The sequence below is a fragment of the Pleurodeles waltl genome, chromosome 4_2, assembly GCF_031143425.1.
Source record: "Pleurodeles waltl isolate 20211129_DDA chromosome 4_2, aPleWal1.hap1.20221129, whole genome shotgun sequence".
NCBI lineage: Eukaryota > Metazoa > Chordata > Amphibia > Caudata > Salamandridae > Pleurodeles > Pleurodeles waltl.
Genome location: NC_090443.1, coordinates 370,008,340 through 370,034,103, shown reverse-complemented (window position 1 = coordinate 370,034,103; position 25,764 = coordinate 370,008,340). Strand labels below are relative to the sequence as shown.

Sequence of the window (25,764 nt, the reverse complement as noted above, 5' to 3'; positions counted from 1 at the left end):
ACTAATTTACACTTTCTTCCTACTGGCCAAACAGCTACACGTACCATCATTTCGTCCTCTGCTGACATTCATTTCATCCAAACTGCTTCCCACCCTAACCTATGCAAGAGTGGCTATGCACTTTCAAGACGAGCCCCTGATAGGCAAAGCACAGCTCAAAGTATTCAAACGAGTCCTCAAATGACCAAACTCTGCCTCTCCGGCGCAGCTCCGCCTTGAATTTGGACTTGTTCAGCAAGACTTGGCCGCAAGAGCAGAGGCGGTTAAAAACTGGTATAAAATCAGTCACTCTGCAGACAAACTGAACGAGGCTCTTCGGCAGGCCCTAGAAAATGCACTCAGCCTACCATAAGTACCTTCGATCATCAATTGTCGAGTTACGACTTAAGGATCTGTGGAGGCAGCCCCGACATACAATTCTTTTTCTAGAGGGGCTACCGAGGCCACTAAAATGCTTTCGTTCATAGAAGATAAAGCCAAATTCAGTGCCCGGGCACACGCATGGATGACCATAAAACACTATATCAAACTTGAACCGGCTGCCTACCTCTCTACAACGTTTGCACCGCACATGAAACATAATCTTATGACAATGCGACTAGGCAACCTGCCAACCCTGGCCAACGCTCCATCCTGGAAGAACATTACCTCGCAGAAGTGCAGGCACTGTGCTTTCCAAAAGGAAGACCTAATATACATATTCTGCATGTGCTCGGGCCTGTTAGATCTCCGAAAGAGATTTCTTAAGAGGTTGTTCATCGACAGAGCTATTAGGACCTGCAGCGGAGCCATTGTAGCCTGCTTCAATCCACACGACCCCAGCTAAATTGTAAGTTTGTCAAGTTTTATCAAACACTTGATGCATATTGTCCCCCCAGTTAAACTGTAAGTTATTCAAGTTCCTGAAATACGCTATGTAAAAAACGATGTTCAGGTTTTTAGCTCCAGTGGGTCAAGCAGACACTCACCACGGAAGCCCATAAGTATTAATGACACTACTCAAGTTCGGGACAGTAATAAACTTATCTCTCCCATCTAATGACATCTTGAATCCCAGGCCTGCACATCTTTTATCCCCCACTATAACCGAGTCAATTTTTAGCGATTTATTAATTTTAACTCTTAAACTCATCAACCTTTATTTCATTTCTCTGTATTACAATCTTACATTTCTTTCTCTTCTTCAGAATGTTGTTACCATGTAATTTGGCAAAACTGTTATGGTCTTAATCAACTGAAATTAGTTTTTTTAATCTACATTTAATTTCTTTGCATTACAATCCTAATTTTCCTTCTTTTCTTTAGAATGTTTTTACCATGTAATTTGGCAAAATTGTTATGGTTTTAATCAACTGAAACAATACACATTTACAGTTCCTCCATTAGGTGACCGGTGTCAAATGGGCTCCCAGAGGTCACTATCATCTAAGTGTGAAACTGTGTGTTTGACGTATCCAGTCTCAGATGGAATAAGAAGAATGGTATCGATACCTGGCAAAAGGAGTAGTGAGGAAGAAGCAAAAGAATGTAATATATACGTGCACCAATCCTCCACGCTGTGAGGTCAAACCCAAGAGAAGTAGAATCTAAATCATTGCAAGTAGTGGCCTTCCCGAAGGAAAATTAAGTAAGGGAGAATGAAACACACTGTAGCCTAGTGGTGTCGTCTGCACAGCTGGGGTTCCTGATGCCCTCACAAGTGACCTCAGACAGGTGATCATTCACAGAATTCTGGGTTTTAAGTGTGATATTTAGCCTTCATCTAAATGTGAAAAATCACTATTGGTAAGGGGTGCCATTGGTGAATGTTAGTTAGGTGTATGAAACTATTTACACCCACTAACCATACTTTGAGTCATATAATGGTTTTAGGGCATTAGTCAGGACATTGTATGATTTGGTCTTCTAATTGAACATCAAGATGTAACCTTTTGTCACTGGCTATTATTTAGGGTATCTTGTCTTGTTACTCTAACACCTTTTCCTTCCATTCTGTTTGCTAATGTTTAGTCTAGTTTTTGTGGAACAGAATCTTCTATGTTGCTACTACAACCTGCTATGATGTCAAATTTTTGACCCCTCTTTAACAGGGCCTGCATGTGTTGTGCATGTAGTAAATCCAAAAAACAAAGTCCCAGTGCTTTCATTGCCATTATTAAGTTCTTGATGTTGCAATATCGAAAAAAATAAAAAATTTCCCTATGGTTCCAGAAATCTACATCAGAAACACCCTCACATATCCATGTAAGTTCCCTATTTCCAACATCAGTAGATACCTATGCCTTTGTCTCAGTATCAGAATAATCCACTGGCCATCAGTTGTTCATGAAAGGTAATAACCACGCTTCTTTTTCTGATAGACAATCGTGTAACTAGAACCTGTGTAGCAAGTTCTCTGCTACTTTGTTTCAAAGTGGTCAATGATCCAGTTATGTCTAAACTCTTTTTTGCTTCTCTCTCTCTCTCTCTCTCTCTCTCTTTCTCTCTCTCTCTGTAAACTTTGACATAGACTTGCTGTATCTCTTTTTTGTCTCCTTGTCTGTCCATTGTCCCTTACCTAGAGCCTACTAATCTCTTTGTTACTTGTGTCTCCAAATTGGCTCTGATCTACACCGTTCTACTTTCTTCATTGCTTCTACGTCTCCAGAATGCCTTTGATTTTGACCTGTTCCTTCTTATCTTGCCTTCTCTGTCTCTTGGTGGTCTCTGATCTGCACCTTTCTAGTCTCGTTCTCTTATCTAGATCCTTTGCTCCCAACCTTCAGGTTGCCCGTTTGACCCACATCATTTCATAAACAATGCTTCAAGCAATGTGATCTGCTCAATCACTTTTGGAGATCGCTTTGAGTACGATGACAAGCAGTTTTACAGGCTACTGGATCTGTTAAAGGAACACATGGAGGCAGCAACTGGTTTCCTCCCTCAGGTACTGTGATATGGGAAGGACGGTAATCATTAACAGTAGGTGCATGGAGTTTAAATACCATACCTGCTAAATTTGCCCCTTTTTTTTGCATTGTTAATGCATTGATTAATCTCAGAAAAATAATGCAGTGTTATTAAATTATGTACATTGCAGTACACACCAGATGTGTGAGTGAGCATGAAAACCTAGCGCTACATATCATAGAAATCTTCCTAGCAATGTCCCAGCTCGTATCACTATGTGTAGGCAGGTCGTGCTTCCCCCTGCTTCCTAGGACTTGTGGTGGCCTAGGATAAGACCAGAAGGACTGGGGCTATCTAGGGTCTGCTGACACCCATTTCCGCCTTCCTTCTTCTAGGGCCCTGGCGTTGGGGGCACACCACGGGCCGTACATAACTTTTCACACTGGATGCAGTCCTGTTCCTTAATTCTAGGGCGTGTTAAGGGATCCAGGGAGACACAAGGGCCCCAGCTAGGCCTTAAAGGGTAATAGCTAATTCAGGTGGTGTGAGTGACAACCTTGTTCCAGAATGGGTGGGGGGCTGGGCTCTTACTAACGGGAGTGCAACATTCAATGGTTGCAGTTTTCTTTTCCCTGAGTAAACATTTGATAGATATTTCAGGCACCTTGAGGTGGGAAAGGCCTTCTAACAGGTTGTTTTGTCATGCTGGGATATTTATGAGCAGTGGTCCTGCTTGTGGGTTGCTGCTCCTTATGACAGAGGGCTTCTCAGATTACAGCCACTCTGCTTGAGGGGACCTAAGGAGAAACTGGATCATCCTCAATCTGTAGCGAGGAACCTTGTCTTGCCACTTTCCCCAGCGAGAGAGGCAACTGAGTGGTCTGAACTTGCTATACATCTCCAATGCCTTCTGACTTTGTCATTGAGCCAGACCTTGACTACTGATTTGACTGTAATACACTCCATCCTTTTACCGCCTTGGAAGGGGAGATACTGAGGCAGGCAAAAGAGGAGTCAGGAAGTACACTCCAGTGAATTAGTAATTTGGAATAGTTCCCAAGAACTCAATTTCCACAGGCTCCATTTGTCATGAATGAACTAGTATGCTTGGGGTCCGCCAAAAACAGAAGCAATAATATCACAGACTTTGGTAAAGCTGCTAAAAAAAACGGTATGGTGCAGAAAAATAAAATGTTACAACGAGTATGTAGCTTACCAGTCTAACTATAGTTTGCGCCCACCATGAACTGCTTATGACCTCACATATGACATCACTCATGGCATGCTCAAGGACAATGATGATATCACTGATGGCATCTTAAATGGCATCATTGCTGACATCACTCATTGCATCACCCAGTGAATGTGACAGTTTGCTATGTGTTTATCATACTTTCGTGATATTTAGCCAAGTACATCTTGACAGGGGCGGCTTCTCCATTAGGGCGGAGGAGGGTCGCCCCCCGCCAGCAGCAGCAGCTGCAAAACCTTTACAAGAAAACACATTTCAAACTGTGTTTATTATAATTTTCTTGTAAAGGGGTGGGGCCACGGTGGTGACGAGCAGTGAGGGGGAGTGCACAACACTCCCCCTCAGTGCGCATGTATATTTGGCCAGCCATCTCGGGCTGACCAAACACACATGTGCAGTAGGCTATCTCTAGTCCGGCACTGTGTTGCCGGGCTGGAGAGAGTATGCACAGGCTCCCAGTCTGTTCTGAGCAGCGTCAGGATTGGCTGCAGTGCAGGCTTGGAGCCTGTGCCTGCAACAGAGGAGCAGCACGGTGGTGTCAGCGGCGATGGTGGCGATCAAGATATGTGTTTTAAAACAAAAAAAAAAATTATGTTTATTCCACCCTCCCTGCGCACCGCCCCGCCCCTTCAGCGAGCCGCAACTGCATCTTGACTAAATTTCCTAAGGACTGTGCACTGCTAAGTGTAAACTTTGGCAACATACTTGGCCTCCTAATGGGTCTTGGGTGTCTAAAGGGAGTGGGGTCTCTGTTAATGTTTGTGCACAGGGTGAAGACTGTGTGCAGCATGGACTTGCCAACCCTTGTCAGGTTGATTGCCCATAAGAGGTCGGCTCCTCATGAAGGGTTTGCTACAGAGCAAAGGCTGCGCTTAGCAGGAGCTCAGCCACCTAACAGGACTGTCGGCACACAAATCTGTATCACCTTGACTTACCCTGTTCGTGCCAACAGCTTGGACTGGGAGCAGTGTAGTCACTAGATAGTCTTTGGGGCCCCCTGTTTGGACCCATCTCTACACCTTTTATAAGGCTTAGTAATGAGCTAGACATGACAGGCACGGGTCAATGTTTCAAGTCTTTATATAAAGAATTATTAGGCAAAGTACATGAAATAGCATTGATCAGGTTAGGAGCAAGAGTGCAGATCATAAGTACAATGAACTCAGTTAAGTTAACTAGTAAATCCGGTGACATGAAAGGTAACATTGTATATAGAGTGGTCTGGGACAGCTCAGTTATCCTTGGTTAGGTAGATCTTAATCCCAAAGTCTGGGAAAGCTCACGATTCTTAGAGCAAAGGCAACTATGGTCATGTGGTGTAGCGCTGTGTTATTTCAAAATGGAAGACAGTACACTTTTCATTTGTTAGCTCAAGCTCGATTTCAAACACATTGGAAGCTTACAAAAGATTAAACAACATTCACAGGGCCTGTGGCGGGTGGTAACTCTTGACAGTGGAGGGGCATCAAGAGGTAGTGAACTTTAAACCAGAGATGGGCATTGTAATAAATCAACAATGTCTTTAGGCACAATGCCAAAGCTCTCAAACATTGCTCGTTAAGAGAAGTTTGTTTATAAAAGGCCATGACTGAGAGCTCTAGAGTTGAGGCTGAAGGCAATGTGAGTTTCTGGCAGTGCCTGTCAGTAGGATAAAAAGTCAGGAATAAAAGAAAATCTTTACTTAACCATGCTTCCTCATCCTTGGTGTTCTCTTTTGGAGTGCAGTCTCAGTACAAGTCCTCCTGGAGCATCATGCAGCTCTCCTCTACCATTCCAGATACTGCTCTCATGCTGCTGATAATGTTAATGTAACAGAAACATGTTTTGGTCCCTCTGGGGGAAGGAAATGAATTAACCTCCATGACAGTGGCTGTACCGTAAAGAACTTTTTGTACCAATGAAGTTTGTGAGTAATATATCACATTTATTAGAAACTTAAATTCCACAATTTAAAGTAAAGTAATCAAGGTGCTCCTGTATAACGGCGCAGTGTGAGTGAATTATGTGTTAGTATAAGTGTTGCAGTGCTATTTACATGAGAACTAAAACCAAACTGTGGTTAGAAGCAGGAGGTCTCAAATAAGCATCTATAACCATAGGCACAGTGAGCCTGCTGAATTTTTCAAAAGTCAAACTACAATTTCTAATACAATGTCGACATTTCGACCCCAATTGTGGATTGACTTTTGAAAAATTCAGCAGGCGTCAAGCAGCGTCAAAGATATAGGCAAACAAAAAACTGCTTTTTCTATAGAAACTAGGTCTACTAGAAACTAGGAAACAGATATCCAGTGCAATGCACTGTGCACATCTGATAGTGCCACACTTCATCTGCTAGTATCTCCAGCATGGAAACAGCTCTGCCTGTTCGGAGGAGCTAGTGTGAACAGTCCCCTCCTTACATTCAGATTGGTCACCGAGCCACAAATCTGAACATTACCAAGGAATGAAGACAGACATGTAAGATGTAGATATTTATTCCCATGCCCAGGCTGACTACTTTGTAGGATTGCTATGGTAAACCCTCTCATCTAATAGGAGAATGAAAGTTGAGGTCGTATTTGCTGTGGTTGCTTTTTCTTACATGTGGATGTCTGTGTGGCTGGTCTGGAAAAAAAAAACAGTTGCTTGATTCGCTCTGAGAGTTTATGGTGTTGATAGACATCATCTCCTCTATGGCTGAATTCAAGGTCCCCATTGCTACCTTGACTCTGACTTTCTACTGCTTACCTGCTTTGCCTGGTTAATTCAGGAGCTGCCCTCCCTCTGCACCCCCACCCCCTTTTAGCCTGCTTATGACGTCCCGGACATCTCACAACACATCTTTTACATTTTATGCTGAAATACATGGCATGGCTTCTTATCCTCTGAATGAAACAGTTGCCTACACAGAGCTGGTAGCTTGGGCCAAACCCCAAAAGCCACAAGTACATGCATGCCCATTCGACCACCCCACAAGCTCCTCCCTGGCAGGGACCACTGGTCGATGGTATTTGTTTTGGTTTCTAAGTGGTGAATGTGAACCTGAGTACGATGATACGACTGCCAAAGATTCTTCCTGGAACTCACCGTACTTATGCGTAAAGTTTTGATGAATAAGACCATCCATAAACAACAGTCACTATGACGCTCCTACAGAACTGCTTGCGCACATTGCCAGAGAAGACCGCACATGCCGCTTGTCTCATCCTCCAGGTGCAGGGGCCATATCTCTGGCCTCATTGAGCAGTAGCCCACAACATACCAGCCTTACCACTCAACAGATAGCAGTTGTGCGGGGACCATGGTTGTGTCTAGAGTCAGGCACCTTCATTCATCTGCTTTACCAGCGAATTAGCGGGATGCCCTTAATGAGGAAAAACTCCATGCACTATGATTCATATTTACAATGCCCAAAGGGTGAAGCGTGGGCTGCCCCAAAATGTGAACAACACTAGGGTGATGAAGCATTGTCCCTCTCTATTTGTGTTGATGTCATAGGCTCTGGCAGATAGCTAAAGCTGTCGCTAGCCAAACCTAGGAGGCTTCTGGGATGGGTATTTTAGAACAGGGTCTGCAGAAATGTAGCATGAGAATGCATATTCTATTACTACTATGTGCTTAGGCAAATCAGTGCCGGTATCAGATTTTAACAAAAAATAAGCATTGTTTGTATTTAGGCTTCTCCAGTGCTCAGCATGTGCGGGCCACCAAAGTAAGTATCATCAGTGCTTTAAACGGGCCGGTACTGCCCAGTACTGAGTATCAGCACTTTTTTATTTTGAGTGGGAGAGTACCTGCGTTTCTCAAGAAAAACATAATACTTTTCATTGGAGAGTACCGGCACTTCTAAAAAAAAAAAGCAGGTACTCTGGTACAGGGTACCTCCTCTTCTATTTTTCCATTTCAAGTACTGAGTATCATCATGCATTACTGATATTGTATGGCAGTACCCGGGCACCATGTTTATCAAGCTAAAATAGTGGTTTGGGCCACTGAGCTATCTGAGCAGTTGCTCGGTGAGAGGCCTACTCATCACAGACATTTTCAAGATGTATTCTTGTTCATTGCCCCTAAAGTATTTACTCATGCTATATTTTCTTTTTTTATTTTGATACTGTCTTGTAACTATTTAATTTTATTCCATGGATACGGTATATTCCAGGAGTTCGCCAGAAAGTCTTGCGGCCCTATTTCGGATTAAAGAGCTACATAAAGGAGATGGCAAAGGAGCACAAGGAGACCTGGGATCAGGCAGTGACTCGCGACTTCGTGGATGCTTTCCTGTCAGAGATTGAAAAGGTTTGAATGTGAACATACAGTCTTTAAATATGTACCCCGAGCTAAGGCTATGTAACTTCAATTGAGAGAAAATCCTAACTCTGTAAATAGTGAAGGTGTGAAGCCAGTGCTTAATTTGAAGTGGTGTCCATATGCACTTATATTTTGGAGTTGGCACTTATTTTCTTTATCAGACATTTATCGGAAGCAAGAGAGGGAAACAAACAAACAGAGTGACAAGAAGGAAGATAAAGTTAGAAAAACCATCACAAAGGGAGAAAGCAGGAACCTTTAGAGTGAGACAAAAGGGCAGAGAGTGTCTGGTAGTGAATTAAAGAGGAATGAAGTGGAATCCAGACTACCCAGGCTTGGTGTTTGGTTCACTGACATTTAATGGCACCAGCCGCTTGCTTCTATGGGGGAGCTTTGGACTCCAGCACTCATTCTTTTACAAAGTAGCCACGGTGTTAAGTGTGTTGGGTAGAACCCATGGCTGGCTGCAGGGAGTGCTGAGGATATTCCCTCTCAAAAATGTTGGCCGGATATTGAGAAATATACATTATTTCCTTCTTTTTAAACTGAAAATCTTAAGACAAAAATGTAGGAGTGGGCGAACCAACAAATTAAATGGGAGAGCCGTGCCAGAGCTCGGGTCTTGAAGCCAGTGAAAGAGCTTAGGTCTGAAAATATGTGTTATGTATATCATACACCAAACCACGTAAAATGTGATAAAGTCTTTTCAAAGTTCAAAAATTTGTATTTCTTTAGCATGTGGGAAATTTGTCATTAATAGGGCTCAATATTGCACTGCACTGAGAAGTAATTATTAAAAGTGATAATTTAGAACAACTGGTAGTCTGTATTCACATATTCGAAAGTGTTTCACACGCAATAATGAAGAAAAAAGTGTTTTGGTGAAATAAAATATTTGCTTAAAATCACACAATTTAAGTCTGTAAGCCGTCATTTATCCAAGTTTTCTGGCTTCACTTTGTGCAAATCAGTCAGTAAATGGGTATCTATTTGCTTTTCCTTAAGTTAAGGCTTTGTTTTCACCTCTTAGTGCATTTTTCTGCAGTTTTAAAATATAGGGCAAACTCGACTTGAGGGTATTGGAGCGTTTTACATGAGCCCATGTTACATTTCACAAAGTCACATGTATTTTTAAAGGCATGGAATATTAAGTGATTTGCCCAGAATCATATGATGTTGAGCCGACCCTTAAAGTGAAACCTGGTTCCCGAGTTCCATAGTCAGCAGCCCTGGCTGTAACACCACATCCCGGGTTGAGGGATGGAGGCAGAAGCTGCAAGGAAGCTCGGCTCGTTATGGGTTCAATGTTCCAAAAAAACCTCAAGCTGAGCCAGAGTCATCCATCAGGCTCGAGCCTGGCTCAAGGTTTCAGTGGTTCACCCAACTCTAATAAAAGTGAATCATTCTATAATTGGAAGGATGAGCATTTATGCGATTTGGGGCCATATTACGAGCTTCTCAAACGTTCCAATGGGCCCGATTTTTGGAGTAACAAGGCTTTTTTTGGATTACTTACAATGCAGCAAACCTGCAGGGTTCGGACATTTTCCCCTTGGACTCCAGCTGCTTAATCCAGCTGAAATTTTTGGACAAAAATGAGGTCAAAAATGAGGAATCATTGGGGAAATTGATGCAGCAAATCAGATTTTTCTGTGAATTCCCCATTTCTTAGTGGGATCCTCAGGGTTTAGCTTATGATGATGCATTTACTGACCCCAAAAGTGAGTGTACTGGCCGGTGATGGTGACCCACTGGGGAGCTGTTTGTCTGGTCCAGTTAACAGTCCGCTCATGATAAGGCTGCCCGTGTTTTTTGCACGTGCACATACCAAATATCTTCAGCCTTTCTACTCACCTGTAGGGTTGGCACCTGACCAGTATCGTACTGGCATAACCAGTATTTTGATGTCCCAAAATACCCAAAAATGTATACAAAAATTAGAAGAATCACCTTAAGCCGGTATCGTTTCTCCTTATCAATAAATCAGGGGATCTGAATCAAAACGGGACTGCACACAAGTTAGGGGCATTGAGGCTAAGTAGACCTTAACACATCTAGCTGGATCTGTGCAGTGGCTGCAGGATTTTAGAGCCGCAAGTAAATTGGTGCAGTGCTTTCCTTTGCTTTGTGCCTCATGAGCGCCCAGAATAACCCCCATAAAGTACTATTTGGTAGAAGTGGGCAAAATTTTTTAATCTGTCTGCTATGCTCTGCAAAGCTGATGAACTTCGCATGCATCTGATGATATATGTTCAGCTGTCTGCTTCACAAACTATCACTGGCTGCTGAAAATTCCTGCAAAAATATTTTGCATAAGAATTCTAATGCAAAAACGTTTTTATGACAGAATTCTACTTATAAACATTGATTATGCAGGTTGTCCCCCACCAAACATAAAAAATGCAACCTTCATGAATGTGCCTATATTGCCCATGCAGGACTATAACATACAAATAGAATGTGTCCCTTTCTGTCAAGCTAGGACATTATGGCCCTCATTACAACCTTGGCGGGTGGCCGCCTGCCAAGGTTGAGCCTCCGAGCGGCCGCCTATGCAGCCGCAATCCCACCGGCCGCATTACAACATCCCCGCTGGGCCAGCGGGGATGTCGGCCGTAACATTGGAGCCAGCGCCTAATGGAGCTGGCGGTGTTGCGGCCGTGCGACGGGTGCAGCTGCACCCATCGCGCTTTTCACTGTCTGCTGTGCAGACAGTGAAAAGCAGGGTGGGGCTGTACCTGGGGGCCCATGCACTGCCCATGGGCAGTTCAGGGGCCCCCAGGGGCCTCGCGATTCCCCTTCCCGCCAGCCTTTCCATGGCGGTCTCTACCGCCATGGACAGGCTGGCGGGAAGGGGAGTTATAATCCCCAGGGCAGCGCTTCCGGAAAACGATGGCGGGAAAACACCGGTCCCGGCGGTGCGACCGCGGCGAAAATGGCAAATTGTACCGCCAGCCTGTTGGCGGTACAATCGCCAAAACAACCGCCAGGGTTGTAATGAGGCCCTATGTGTGAAACGATCCAGACGCTGCCAATTAGCTCAAAAAGTGCTCAGCGCGATGTATTTACAGAGCACATCTGTCCTTTTAATTCCAGACTCAAGATGACTCCAAAAGTAGCTTCACTGAGGACAACCTCATTTTAACCACTATTGACCTGTTTGTGGCAGGAACAGAGACCACTGCCATCACCCTCTACTGGTGCCTGCTCTACATGCTTCTATACCCCGACATACAAGGTAGGTGATGGAGGTTGCACAGGAAGAAGCGAGGGTTTCCCCTTGCATGTTGTGCACATGTGGAAAGACAGGAGGTAGGTATTGGTAGCCACGGCTAAGTGGATGGGGGACTACTAAATCGCAAGTGATATGACTATAATATTGCATCTTTTATACCTACCTTACAGGGGTAGATAGATGTGGAGGATGACATATCATTGTAGGTCGATATTACTGAACTCGACATTGGGTCTGATTATCAGTCGGGTGGGCCAACATTTCTGTATGGATTTCCATTCCACCCGATCACAAGTGGGCCAGTGTTCCTAAGCCCGTTTTTCCTGTCCGGGAATTCCAACTGTTAAATTTTCTGTGGAAAAGAGATGTTTCTTTGCAGCTTGTTACATTTGCCAGTTCCTACCTAACCTTCAGCAAAGACACGGGGGTGGGGGATGGTGTTGGTTAGCAAGTAACGCTCAAATCTGCCAGGCGACAGTCACCCCCTCCCTCCCCCACTTCTGCTTAGAGCACGTGGCAAATGTGAGAAACTGAATATTGTACAGAATTGGTAAAACCGGGTGCAAATATTCATTTCCATTCCATGGAGAATAAATCATAATTGCAGGAAATCCACAAGGAAATTACGGTTGATAGCGATAATTTCGGCTGCACTGAGTTTGCTCATGGAATTCTAAATTACTGGTAGTCAGGCTTGTAGTGTCAAACAGCAGGTAGGAGGAAGTCGGTGTATGACTACGTGTAAACTGTGTTCCATGCCTTGCAGCCTGCCTTAGTTTTCAATATCCGGCAAAGTCATGGTGTCTTGCAGGACTTGCCTTAGTGAGAGAGTAGAGAGTGGGTGCATGGATCACTATGACTTCTTTCTTAGTAGTAGCTGCTGGTGAAGTCTGTGGAGCAATCTTTAGTCTAGACCACAGACTTCATTGGCAGAGGACTTCAGGAATTACCATTACCATTAAGAAGCCTTAGTTCTTTGGTAGGGAAGGTAGAATTTGCTTTGAAAAAAAAAATAACTTCATCCCTTGAGCAGAATTCCTTATGTACAAGCCAAGAGTAGTAATCTGGCCCTCCCCGCCAAATTAACAGTTCCTTTGACATTCCCTCACCATAGGTTCCCATTTGTCGTGCAGTACAGATTCCTAAGACTCTCGCTCTAACGCACCAGGGTGTGCCCTTCCTTTTCCGGTTCCCTCTTTCAACTACGGGTCTACATTAGTGTTTTGTTGCTTAGGATCTTAGTGTGGGATAAATATTATGTACTCTTCTTCTTTCCATTCAGCACCTCCTCCCTTCTTTCATTTTCTCTTCTTTCCTCGTTTCCTCCATTCTCCCCAAATGTCTGAAACAGCCTATAAGCATCATGTGTCCTACAAGGACAAGCAGCATAACAAAATATCACATTCTCTGCTTCCCTCTTTTATTTTTCTTCCTTCTTTCATTTGTCTCTTTGGACCGTCTGTTCCCATGTTTTGGTTTCAGTCTCAGGTCAACACAAGTAACTATACACATATGCACCCATGATCTGGAATGCAAAATCTGCCAACATCCGAATAGCACCCACTCATTAGCAGTTCAGAAAGAAAGTGAAGACCCATCTCTTCGAAGTACACTACCTCCTCCCAGAATAGGAACAGCCTGCCCCTTGTAAACAATCTTGAATTGTAGCCTTTGGTCTAAGCCTGTTGCACTCCAGTTAAGTTTGCACTACATAAATATCACTGCAAACTTGCATAAAAGCAACTAATCAAAGTCAAGAGATCACAGATCCCCTACAGAGCCACAGACATCACCATTAAAAATCTCTCAAATGTGCATTCCTAGCAGTTCTCTCACCTCGGCTCCTGACCAGAGAAGAAATAGTGCCCAAAATAATGGGAGGGGGGCACCAATATAATCAGTCCTGGTTTAGCAGTGATGGTGGAGTTATGGACAAGTAGCGAAGCACAGTTTAGTGAATGTGAATCAACAGGTTAAGAGAGATGAAAACTCCAGGTCCCACGTAGTCTTCAGATTCTTTTCCTAGACTCATGCACCCATTTATAATGTAGTGCATATTAGCAGTATTCTGAACTGCTACTCCATTCTGAAGATATTCAGATTACCCTCATGATACACTCCTCTGTTGAACTGCACCATGCAAGATATCCAAGAACTGGGGCTTTTAGAGGCCTCGCATGATGACCCACTGTATTAATGGTGGTGGGTCACTATATTTCATGCCATATCTATAGCTTGATTATTATATTATATAAACTGACCACTTCACTGTAAGGTAAACATATACTTACTATTCTCGATTCCACTTTTGGGGTGAGAAGAGTAAATATATACGTGCCTTACAATGTAGTGGTAGGTCGATTTAGTGGATATGACATTGGTGTAGTTTGATTTTAACGACCTTGATTTAGCATCGTACACCCAGGCTAGCCTCCATCAGGCACTGATGTCCCAGTATATAAACATTCATTGAGCTCTGACAATGCACTGGTGTAAAGGACCATATCATGCATTTATGTCTTGGTAGTGACATATTGAAAGGGCTGTCATGATGCATCACTATGCCGGCCTACATTTTCACCATGCTCTCACTACTGACGCATCGATACTTATCTATTTTGACTTGGACAAGCTTGAACATCCCTGTATTCAGACTTTTGCATAGCTCCCATAATTCACATATATTCATAACTACACCATGCAAAGCTTTCCCACTTTAATTCTGAGCTGTACCATGTATCCCAGTAGTGAGACATTTATAGGGCTTAGTATGTCAATCCTGGGACTTTGATAGAGATCTTAGAGAACACCTCCAGATTTACTTGCAACAGTCACTTGTGTCATATCCTTGAGAGCATAAGACGAGCTGGGGATAGCTCAGTTATTTGAACAGTGAGACTTGTATGTTACAGGTCAACAGGACTCAGGGAGTTGAACATCTTCCACAGAGATCTATGTGTAACATGCAGATCAGGAGTGCCAGTTTTAGTAAGAGAAGTTAGAGGATTATGCTCCTTTTGTTGAGGTGTGTGGGTTTGTGAAAGTATAATGGAATGTCAGAGATTTTGGTGCGACCTGGAATTTCATGGAGGCCCTGCACATCATGAGCACTTGTATCTAAGTTGTTTTATTATAACCTCCTGCCAGAGAAATAGAAAACACAAGAACGCCTGCACCTGGCACCATCTAGTGTTACAGCCTCATTGTTCATATATAGTGCCAGCTTGCTTCAAAATGTATTAATAAATTTTGCAAGACAAATGTGGGGCTCGGAAAAGGTATGTGGTAAGGGAATAATGCCCCCTATACACCTCCTTTTGACGATGTGTGTGCACGGAGACTGTATGGCCTACACGCATGGAGACTATGGTGTGTGTGTGTGTGTGTGTGTGCGTGTGTGCATGTGAGTGTGCTTGTGTGTGTACTTTACACACAAAAGCCGTATAGCTCTCATCACCGGCCATTTATCTCTCTGACTCCAGTCAGACAGCCCTAACACAGCAAGATCACAGTGTCTTTTGCTTCACTGGTTCCACTTTCTCACAGATGGCCTCTCCAGAGCCAGAATGGAAAGCAAAATGAACCCTGGCAAAAATGTTCAAACCAGACCTTCACTGTAGGAGTCCACAGCTAAATAGGATACATAGCGACATGGTTGGGTCATGGGAGCCCATCCAGTTATCAAAGCAGCCCCTTAAGCCTGCAGCCTATTGGGAAAATGTCACAGTGGCAGAATAGATAGTGTAGACCTGGCCTCTTCTAGATTTGGTAAGCTGCTGCTTTGGCTAGAAGAATCAAATTTAGAATCTGAAGGCTTTTTGTTGATTATAAGCTAAATAAATTGACCAGAGATTCTAGCTTGGACATAAATACCATCAGAATGCCATTGGCCTTGAGACGCCGTTTTGTTCCCTGCCTGGTGAAGCGCCTTCAGCAAACCAATTCAAAGTAAGTGGATGAAAGAACGTCATTAAACCAGTGGCGTAACATAGTCTCCGGCAGCCCCCTCCTTGCGGTGGTCCCCGGACCACCAGGGGGGCCCCTCAGCACAGTACTCGTGCCTGAGAGCTTCTGACTAAGTCTGGAGGGGGGGGCTCTCCATGTACTTTGCAGGGGGGCACCTCAATTTTCGTTACATTACTGCTTTAAACAAATTAATATATTGATATAAGAACTTTCATTAACATACAAAGGCATGTGTATGTTTAACACAATTGTTAAGCAAACATATTCAGTGCATCGAACTTTCTTTTCTGGCCATACTCAGATATCCCCAAATACTGTGATATATAATAAAATGTAACTATGTCATATACAATGTTTGTTTATGCATCAATTTGGATTCATAGACTGTACAGTGGAGTAGCCAGTGACCAGGGCTCTATGTACCTTCTTACTTGGGAAAGTCATTTATTTCCGGAGCGTGACATGCTTTATGTCTCTAAATACAAGCACCAATCAAAACATAACATCACCTTCTTTTTCTCCACTTAACACCACCTTCCATCACTCTTCCATTTTCATCCCTTCCCTTCTGCAAGATGTATATGTGAAAGCAAATTTTATGTCAAGTTTTGAAATGTTTATTTCCTTTTATTAAACTTTTGTGTTTTATTTTCAGGAAGGGTTCAGAGGGAGATTGATCGTGTTATTGGGCATAGTAGGAGTCCTGCAATTGAAGACCAGGCCAACATGCCTTATACCAATGCAGTGATCCATGAAGTCCAGCGTAATGGTGATGTCGCTCCATTAGCAGTGCCACACATGACATACCGGGACACGGAGATCCAAGGCTTCTTCATACCAAAGGTTAGTCCAGATGTTGCACACAAGCCAACATTCCACTGACCACGCAAGACCACCAAGCACTAAGTTGCCCAATCCAGAAGAAGATGGTGTCCATGCTACAGCAAACTTCCAATCTGAAGGATCTCGTCTGGACACGACAAGAGAAATGCATATAGACCACACAGGAAACAAATTGGTGAAAATGTTTCCCCTGACTTAAGCAAAAAAATAGTTGGAAGATTGTATATACAGGGATGTCAAGTTTTATGGGATAGAATACATATATTCAGTCCTGCCTAGTGAGTCCCAGTTTAGATTCTGAAGAACATTTTAAATTTTTTTACGTCTTCAGAGACAGGGATTTTAATTCTGTGCTGGTTGCCTGTGCTACGCTACATTAAATATAGTCTCAGATTTAAGAGAAAATAACGGAGCTCGACACTGAGCCAAATTTGGCAGCACATCGCTCCGTCATTTTCAAAACGCAGAAATGAGGCATATTTAATAGAATACGGTGCACCCTTGTGTTGCCCCCTCTGCGGGCACTAATTTTGCCGCCGAGCGCCAACGTAGCCACCCTTGCGCATGATGCAAGGATGGCTGCGCTGCAGGGAGAGATTGTTTTTGTGCAGGAAGGGACACCTTCCTGCACAAAAACAATCTTCAGTGGCCTTTTGCTCTTTCTATGTGTGCTGCAGAATTGCAAAGAAAGAGGAGAAATTAAAACATTCCTCTTAGTTGCGCCATGTTAACGCCACCCCTGGGGTGTCGTTAGATTTTGTCGCTGCCTCAGGTTTACAAAAACTCGAAAATCTGGGGCAGCATCAAAATGCAATGGGTGTTGCTGTGGCACACCCACAGCAACACCCATTGCACGCCCCTTCCACACAAAGTGCTGCGTGTGAAGGGGGCATATTTACAAGGTGGCGTTACGCCGCAAAATTGGCTCAATGCCACCTTGTAAATACTTCACAGTGCATAGTGCCACTGGAGCGTCACTAAAAGTGACGCTCTGGTGGCGATAGGACCTTGTAAATCTGGCCCATAGTCTCTATTCTAGTGTGCCATTTTCACTCTGTTTTGACCGTTCTATTTAGAGACACCCCCACTCAGGCCCAAATTAAAGAAAGTCTAGTGGCACATTAGCGTTTTTTTTTTTACATGATTGTGGCATTAGGCTTGCAAAATCGCCGTCCTATATTTACAAAGTAGCGAATTGCGCCATTTTGTAACCCTTTGCACCACATTATGCATGCGCCACAAGGAGGCCCGCAAAATAGCACAATAAAATCTACAAGATTTCATTGCCCCCTTTTGGGCGTCATTTTTAATGCCTGCTGAAAGCACCCTTAAAAGGACACATCCATTGTAATCAGTGGGCCTCCTTGCACTTTGCTCCCCTGGTGTCAAATTTTTTGTTCGCTAGTGGATCAAAGCGCCACAATAGCATAAAGGTTTTTGACGCTATCGTTCCTATTACTGCCATGGTGCCCCGTATCATAAATATGGTGCATGCATGGTGACGTTAGGAGTATGCAGGGGGGTGCAAGAAAAGTGGCGCTGCATTGGATGCAGCGCCACTTCTCTTAAATTCGGTACCCAGTGTGCTCCCTTCCATAGCTGACCTCTCGCCCCCAGTATGTATTGTGGCCGTCATTTGCTAGACCTTTCCTGTAGTATGACTGATGGTTCTAATATCAGGAATGTACCTGTAAGGTGGTCATGTCCAAAGGTGTCTGCAGTAACCGACACACCCAGGCTGCGCCTACGCATGTACCTCTGTTCTTGTTGTCGGCAAAGTATTTTCTAATTGAGAAAACACACGTTTAAGAGCAGGTTTTCTTAATTCTCGCTCCTACCCCTGATATTTCCTCCTTTGGTCCTGGAACCCCCTGATACCCTTTCGCTGCTGTTCCTTTTCACTGCACTCATCTCCTGGAAACATTTAATATGCGTACATTCTCATACCATGTAGAAAAAAAATCCCACACAAGCAGCATAGTATCTGTCCGCCTCTCCGTTCAGTGAAATCTGATCGAGATACAGCCTAATACGTGTAAATTCTGTAGTAAATTAAATCGAATATTGTGTGCCCAATCCTTCCAATTCGCTAGCAAATAAAACTTTCCCATCTGGAATACATCATAATATTTTTTTTAAGGGGAAAGTGGGTCGGTCTCCGGTTCGTGTTCTGTTAATTAAAAAAATAAAAATAGAAAGGTATGTGGGATATTTGCAATCCCTAGTCAGAATCATCCTGCATGATTCTCTCTGGTGGGCGCAGGTAGGGGGGAAGTTTAAAACCGAAGGGGCACTTTTACTATTACTTCACGAATCGCAGAGCAGCAAGGCAACTGCTGCGCTACGTTGTGTAAACGCGAGTGCAGGAATGTTCCATATTTACAAAGATACAGAGCATTTCTGCTCTCTCCTTGCGCTGGTTCAATGTGTGCTGTCTACTCTAACACAGCCATGCCTGCACCAGGGTGCAAGGATGCATGTGTTATGGACAGGATTGGTTTTGTGCAGAAAGGGACACCTATTATCATGCACACTGCAGCACACATAGAAAGAGGAAGTCACTAGGAGAAATAAAGAATTTCTCATGGTTACTCCTCTGTCGGGCAAGCACACCATTTTAGCGCAAATCCAGGTTTGCAAGTCTTTGTAAGTCTGAATTTCTGTCAAAATACTTGGGTTGATGCGTGGGAACGCTCATGCACCACCCATGGGAAGCCTACCCGATGCAAAGTAATGAATGCTGCGCTATGTGCTGCTTTGCATTACTTTAGATTTACATATTTACTAAACCATGCAGAGTGGCTTTGTGTGGCTTAGTATAAGCCAAAAAATAATTTTGCTTTGGGGTTGTGCCACAAAAGTTGAGTAAGGCTGATGCAAAATCAGAGTATATCTGGGCCAAAGGGGAAGAGCTAAGATTGGTACCTAAATGCACCCCACAATAAATGTCAGATCAACTCCTTCATGCAGGTTTTGTTTCAGGAATCCTGTAGCAGTGATAAACCTGCTTTTCAGGACCTGATCAAAAGTAGGCCCTGTCAGATGAGATAATTATTGCATATGATAATAGGTCTCGCCTATACAAGAGCTATTTGATTTGGCAATGTGTTTATACCATGTTGTACTCCAGAGTGGCTGCTGTTCATTATTGCTAAACGTTAGCGATATGGAGTGCTGTATAGTGGAGTGGGGGAGTAGAGTGTATGAGAGTGAGTTTGTTGGAGTAGATTCACCAGAATGCCAGGGGTAGCGAGGGTGTCATGACATGCCATTAAACTTTACCTTCACTCACACAAGCATGCTTACACATACACACACTCGTTCTCGCATAAACACACTCTCACCGCAAGCGTACACACAACAAACATTTAAAATCACTTTATACCTACCTCAGCTGCCAGGGAGGGTTTTATTCCAGCAAATTGTAATTCATTCTTTATTACACTAATTGTGAATATTAAAAGATTATTCACGATTACTGTAATAATGAATTGCCAAAAAACAAGTAGAGTGGAGCTGCCTTGTGTGCCTGATGCAGATTTTGCCACCTCTGAGGCCAGGGGTCGCAAAGGCAGTGCTAGGGGCCATAAGGGGTAAGCTAGGGGTCGAAGCTGCGACCTCTGGTGACCACTAAATTACGTCCATTGAGTGTCAAAGAATTGAGTAAAGGGAAGTAGAAAACAGTGGTTCATTGGCAGAGAGTGTCGTAGAGTGAGGTGTTATGGAGTGGAATAGAAGGGAGTGGGGTGGAGTGGATTGAGGTAATGGGGTGGATTGGATTGGAGTAGAGTAGGGTAGACTGGATTAGGGTGGAGAGATGTGGGCTGAAAGGAGTGGGGTGGATTGGATTGGATTGGGTGGACTGGATGGGATGGATTGGATTGTAAGGGAGTGGATGAAAATGGGGTGAGGTGGAATGGAGGGGCGTGGATTTGTGTGGGGTAGATTAGATTGGATCGGGGTGCGTGGATTGAAATAGAGTGATAAGACTATGGTGGAATATAATGGGTGAGGTGGATTGGATTTGGGTGGGGTGGACTGGAGTGGGCGGTGTGGATTGGATTGGAATGGGGTGGCTTGGAGTGGGGTGGAGTGGAGTGGAGTGGGCGGGTGGATTGGATTGGGGTGGGGTGGATTGGATTAATTGGAGTGTGATGGATTAGGCTGGTTTGGACTGGAGTGGGGTAGATTGTATGGGAGTGGAACGGATTGGAGTGGGGTGAGCTGGATTGCAGTTGGGTGGGTTGGATAGATTGGATTGGAGCAGGATGGGCTGAGCTGGGGATGGGTTGGATTGGATTGGGGTAGAGTTGGATGGGTCAGAGTAGATTTGATTAGAATGGAGAGGGGTGGATTGGAGTGGAGTGGAGTGGGATGGATTGGATGGTGTGAAATGGGGTAGTGTGGGGTGGATTGTATTGGGGTGGGTTAGATTGGATTGGATTTGGTTGAGTTGGATTGGTTTGGGGTGGGGAGGGTTGGATTGGAGGGTGGTGGATTTAAATGGGATAGATTGGAGTGAGGTCAGTGGAGTGAATTGGATTGAGTGAGGTGGATTATACTGGAGTGGGGTGGAGTGGAGAGAGGTGGACTGGAGTGGGGTGGAATGTAGTTAGGTGGGGTGGACTAGAGTGGGGTTGGGTGGAATGGAATGAAGTGGGGTAGGGTGGATTGGACTGGTGTGGGTTGGGGTGGATAGGAGTTGAGTGGATTGGATTGCAGTGAGGTGGATTGGATTGGAGTTAAGTGGATTTGTTTGAGTGGGTGGGATAGATTGGGGTGGGTGGATTGGATTGGGTGGGGTGGATTGGATTGGATGGGGTAGGGTGGATTGGATTAAATTGAGGTGGATTGGATTGGGGTGAGGTGGATTGATTGGGGAGATTTTTTGCAGGTGGGTGGAGTGGAATGGATTAAAGTGGGATGGACTGGAGTCGAGTGGATTTGATTGGAGTGGGGTGATTTTCTTGGAGTGGAGTGGATTTGTTGGAGTAGGGTGGAGTGGGATGGATTGGAGTGGGGTGGTTTTGATTGTAATTGAATTGGATTGGGGTGGAGTGGAGTGGATTTGAATGGACTGGTCAATCGGGCGAGGAGCAAAGACTTCCACTGGGGGAAGCTATTTCTGGCAACTTCACGTGTGTTAAAGATAAGGGGTTACAGTTGTCGAAGGATATGGAAGTGAGAGTCAATTGTCAGATCAACTGTTTTGAACCAATCTCCTTAACATCGCATTGATCATTCCGTCGGGGACCGCGTTAGACCCACTTCCAGTCAGACAGTGGAAGAAATGGTCAGAAGAGCTTTTCCTGCCCCTAATGGCACTTTGTAATCTATCTTTAAGCACAGAGGGAGTACTGCAAACCTGGAAAATGGCCATGGTCTTTTCTTTATTGAGAAAATCAAAGCAGATCTGGTCATTTTGAGAAACTATAGGCCCATCTCTCTCCTCCCATATCCAGTAAAGATCCTGGAATGATATGTCAGCAGAGTTTTACCAATATATTTGGAAGATCATTTTATGCTAGAGGCATAACAATTTGGTTTTAGGCCCGGTCATGGCACTGATACAGCTCTAGTAAGTGCACTAAAAGAGCTACATAGGAGGGCAGATAGTGACCAGACCGCCATACTGGTTCTGCTTGACTTGTCAGCAGATTTGATACTGTCAACCACAAGACTCTGTTGACTAGGCTACAATCTTGTGGTGTGGGTGGTACAGTATTAAAATGGATGCAATCCCATCTACAGGATCGTAGTCCGGTGGTGACATTGCCCCCGTACTGCTCTGATTTTAGAAGTATCCAACCTGTGGTGCTTCAAGGGTCGACACTCAGTCCAATCTACTCAATATCTATTTGAAGCCATTGATTGCTTTAATAAAAAGTCACAGTATCTCGGTTATAAATTATGCTGATCACACACAATTGATCTTGTCACTTAATCAACAGGAGGAAGTATCTTCTTTTCAGTCCTGCATGACTAATATTGTAAATTGGATGGACGCTAATTCCCTAAAATTAAATGGGGATAAAACAGAGTTTCTCTGTTGTGCTCCAAACAAGAGCCCAATTCCATTACCCCCAAATTTTTTCCCCCTACCTACGAAAACCAAGATGTGCTCCTTGGAGGCTGTACGTAACCTGGGGGGTACATTTAATGCTCATCTTTCCCTCAAGAAGCTTGTGAATAAGGTGGCTGGTGCCTGCTTTGCCTTGTTGCATAGTCTTAGAAAGCTGTTTCCAGTATTACTGGCACAATCTAAGCCATTAGTTACTAGGAGTGTTATACTTAGTCTGCTCGACTATTGCAGCGCCATCCTTCTTGGCACACCAGACTTTTTGATCAAAAGTCGGCTGCTCCAAAACTGCCCTTGTATAGATCTTGTCGATCCTTTACTTCTAGCGCCCTTATGGAACTGCACTGGCTCCCCATTCAAAAGATAATTCTCTTCAAAGCAATGCGCATTGTGTTTAGGGCATTTCAGGGGAAAAGTCCAGCAGTCCTTTGACGCAATCTGAAAAAATATGTTCCATCAAGAGCTTTGCGCTTTGTCATGGCCAATTTGGTGCAGGTACCTAGAAGAGCTCATCTGGGGGAGGGAAGCCTTTTCCTTCAAAGCTGCTCAGCAGTGGAATGCACTCCCAGCTACTTTGCAAGCACATACTGAGCTGCTGAAATTTAGAAAGTCCCCGAAGACATGGCTATTTCCTAATTAGATACTACTCCATATTAGGACTTCACCATGCTCTGATTTTCCATTCCCCGCTGCCAAATAATTAGTAATATAGCACCAGGATACCAGCTATGGTCACAGTGCACTTTACAAGTGTTATAAATAAATAAATAAATACATATTTGAGTGGGGTGGATTGCAGTGGATTGGACTGAAGTGAAGTGGGGTGGATTGGAGTGGGTGAATTGGATTGGTGTGGGGTGAACTAGATTAGAGTGGGGTGGATTGGCTTGGAGTGGGTGAATTCGATTGGTGTGGGCTGGATAGGTTTGGAATGGGGTGAATGGATTGGAGTGGATGGTCTGGATTGAAGTGGGGTGGATTGGAATGGAGAGGTGTGGTTTGGATTGGAGTGGGGTGGATTGGGCTGGAGTGTAGTGGGGTGGATTGGAGTGGGTAAATTGGATTGGTGTGGGGTCGATTGGATTGGAGTGGGGCGGATCAAGGTGATGTGGAGTGGAGTGGATTGGATTGAGTGAGATGGATTGAGGTCAACTGGATTGGACTGAGTAGGGTGGATTAAGGTAGATTGGATAGGGGTGGGATGAAGTAGAGTGAGGTGGGTGTACTGGGTTGCGGTTAATTGGATTGGAGTGGATTGGTGTAGGCTGGGATGGATTGTAATGGGTTGGATTGGTTTGGAGTGGGCCGGGTTGGATTGGATTGGAATGGGTTGGTTTGCATTGGAGTGGGTGAGTTGGATTGAAATGGGGTGGGTTGGATTGGAGTGGGGTGGGTTGGATTAGAGAGGGGTGGATCGGACTGGAGTGGGTTGGATTGGAGTGGGTCGGATTGGAGTTGGGTGGATTGGACTGGAGTGGGTTGGAATGATGTGGTGTGGGTTGGACTGGAGTGGGTTGGATTGGACTAGAATGGATGGATTGAAGTGGGATGGATTGTGGTGGATTGGAGTGGAATGGATTGGGGTGAGGTGAGGTGAGGTGGACTGGATTGGAGTGGTGTAGGTTGGATTAGGGTGGATTGGTGTGGGATGGATTGGGGTGGAGTTGACTGTGATGGATTCGATTGGAGAGGGGTGAATTGTGATGGAATAGGGTGGATTGGGGTGAGGTAAATTGCATTGGAGTGGGGCAAATTGGGGTGGGATGGGCTGTTTTGGATTGGAGTGGGGTGGATTGGAGTGAGGCAGATTGAAGTGGGGCAGATTGTAGTAAGGCAAACTGTTTTGGATTGGAGTGGGGCAGATTGGAGTGGGCAGATTGTTTTGGAGTCAGGAAGATTGTTTTGGACTGGAGTGGGACAAATTGTTCTGGATTTGAATGGGGAAGATTGGTTTGGGTTGGAGTGGGGCAGATTGGAGTGGGGTAGATTGTTGTGGATTGAGGTGGGGCAGATTGCAGTGGGGCAGATTATCTTGAATTGGAGTGGGGCAGATTGTTTTGGAATGGGACTGAGTGTTTTGGATTAGAGTGGGGCGAATTGTTTTGGATTTTTTTATAGGGCAGATCATTTCGTATTGGAATGGGGCAGATTGTTTTGGATTAGAGTGCGGCGGAATCTTTTGGATTGGAGTGGGGCAACATCTTTTGGATGGAGTGGGGCAGATTGTTTTGGATTGGAGTTGGGTAGATTGTTTTGAATTGGAGTGGGGCAGATTGTTTTGGATTGGAGTGGGGCAGATTGGAGCGGGCAGATTGGAGAAGGGCAGATTGTTTTGGATTGGAATGGAGTGGATTGTAGTGGATTGGATTGGAGAGGGGTGGATTGGTTTGCAGTGGATTGGATTGATGTGGATTGGAATGGGCTGGGTTAGATTAGATTGGAGTGGGGTGAGTTGGACTGGAATAGGGTGCAGTGGACTGGACTGGACTGGGTTGGATTGGTGTAGGATGGGTTGGACTGGACTGGAGTGGGTTGGGTTGGAATGGACAGTCGGATGGACTGGATTGAAGTGGAAAAGATGTGGTGGAGTGCAGTGGACTGGGGTGAGGTGGATTGGGTTGGAGTGCAGTAGATTGGATTGGGGTGGATTAGATTGGTGTGGGGTAGACTGGAATGGAGTGGGGTGGATTGCAATAGACTGGATTAGAGTGGGTAGACTGGATTGGACTGGGGTGGATTATAGTGGGGTGGACTGAAGCGGGCGGATTAAAGTGGGGTAGATTGTTTGGAATGGAGTGGGGCAGATTGTTTTGGATTGAAGTGGAATAGAATGAAGTGGGGCAGATTGTTTTGGAGTTGGGTAGATTGTTTTGGATTAGCGTGGAGCAGAATGGAGTGGGGCAGATTGTTTTGGATTAGAGTGGGGCAGATTCTTCTGGATTGGAGTGGGCCAAATTGAAGTAGGGCAGATTGTTTTGGATTGGAGTTGGGTGTACTGGGGAGGAGTGAGGTGAATTGTATTGGGGTGAGCTGGATTGGATTGGAGTGGGATAGATTGGATTGGACTAGATTTGGGTTGAAAGAGATGGGTGTGGGTTGGATTGGTGTGAGGTCGATTGGATTGGAGTGGAGCTGATTGTGATGGATTAGAGTGGGGTGAATTGGGATAGAGTGGGGTGGATTGAGGTGAGGTGGATTGGATTGGAG

At 44.6% G+C, this 25,764-nt stretch overlaps 1 protein-coding gene across 5 annotated transcripts in view; it reads left to right on the top strand.

Annotated features, from left to right (window-relative positions):
* The window catches only part of LOC138292736 (cytochrome P450 2D15-like), a 184,619-nt gene that overhangs the window by 45,973 nt on the left and 112,882 nt on the right, over positions 1-25,764 (top strand). For 3 of the 5 annotated variants that reach the window (XM_069231473.1, XM_069231474.1, XM_069231472.1), the window contains exons 4-7: positions 2,766-2,926; positions 8,249-8,422; positions 11,531-11,672; positions 16,291-16,478. In XM_069231473.1, coding sequence (XP_069087574.1) covers positions 2,766-2,926; positions 8,249-8,422; positions 11,531-11,672; positions 16,291-16,478 — 665 coding nt within the window. The remainder of the gene's footprint in view (positions 1-2,765; positions 2,927-8,248; positions 8,423-11,530; positions 11,673-16,290; positions 16,479-25,764) is intronic. The other 2 variants (XM_069231476.1, XM_069231475.1) reach the window with 1 other exon arrangement.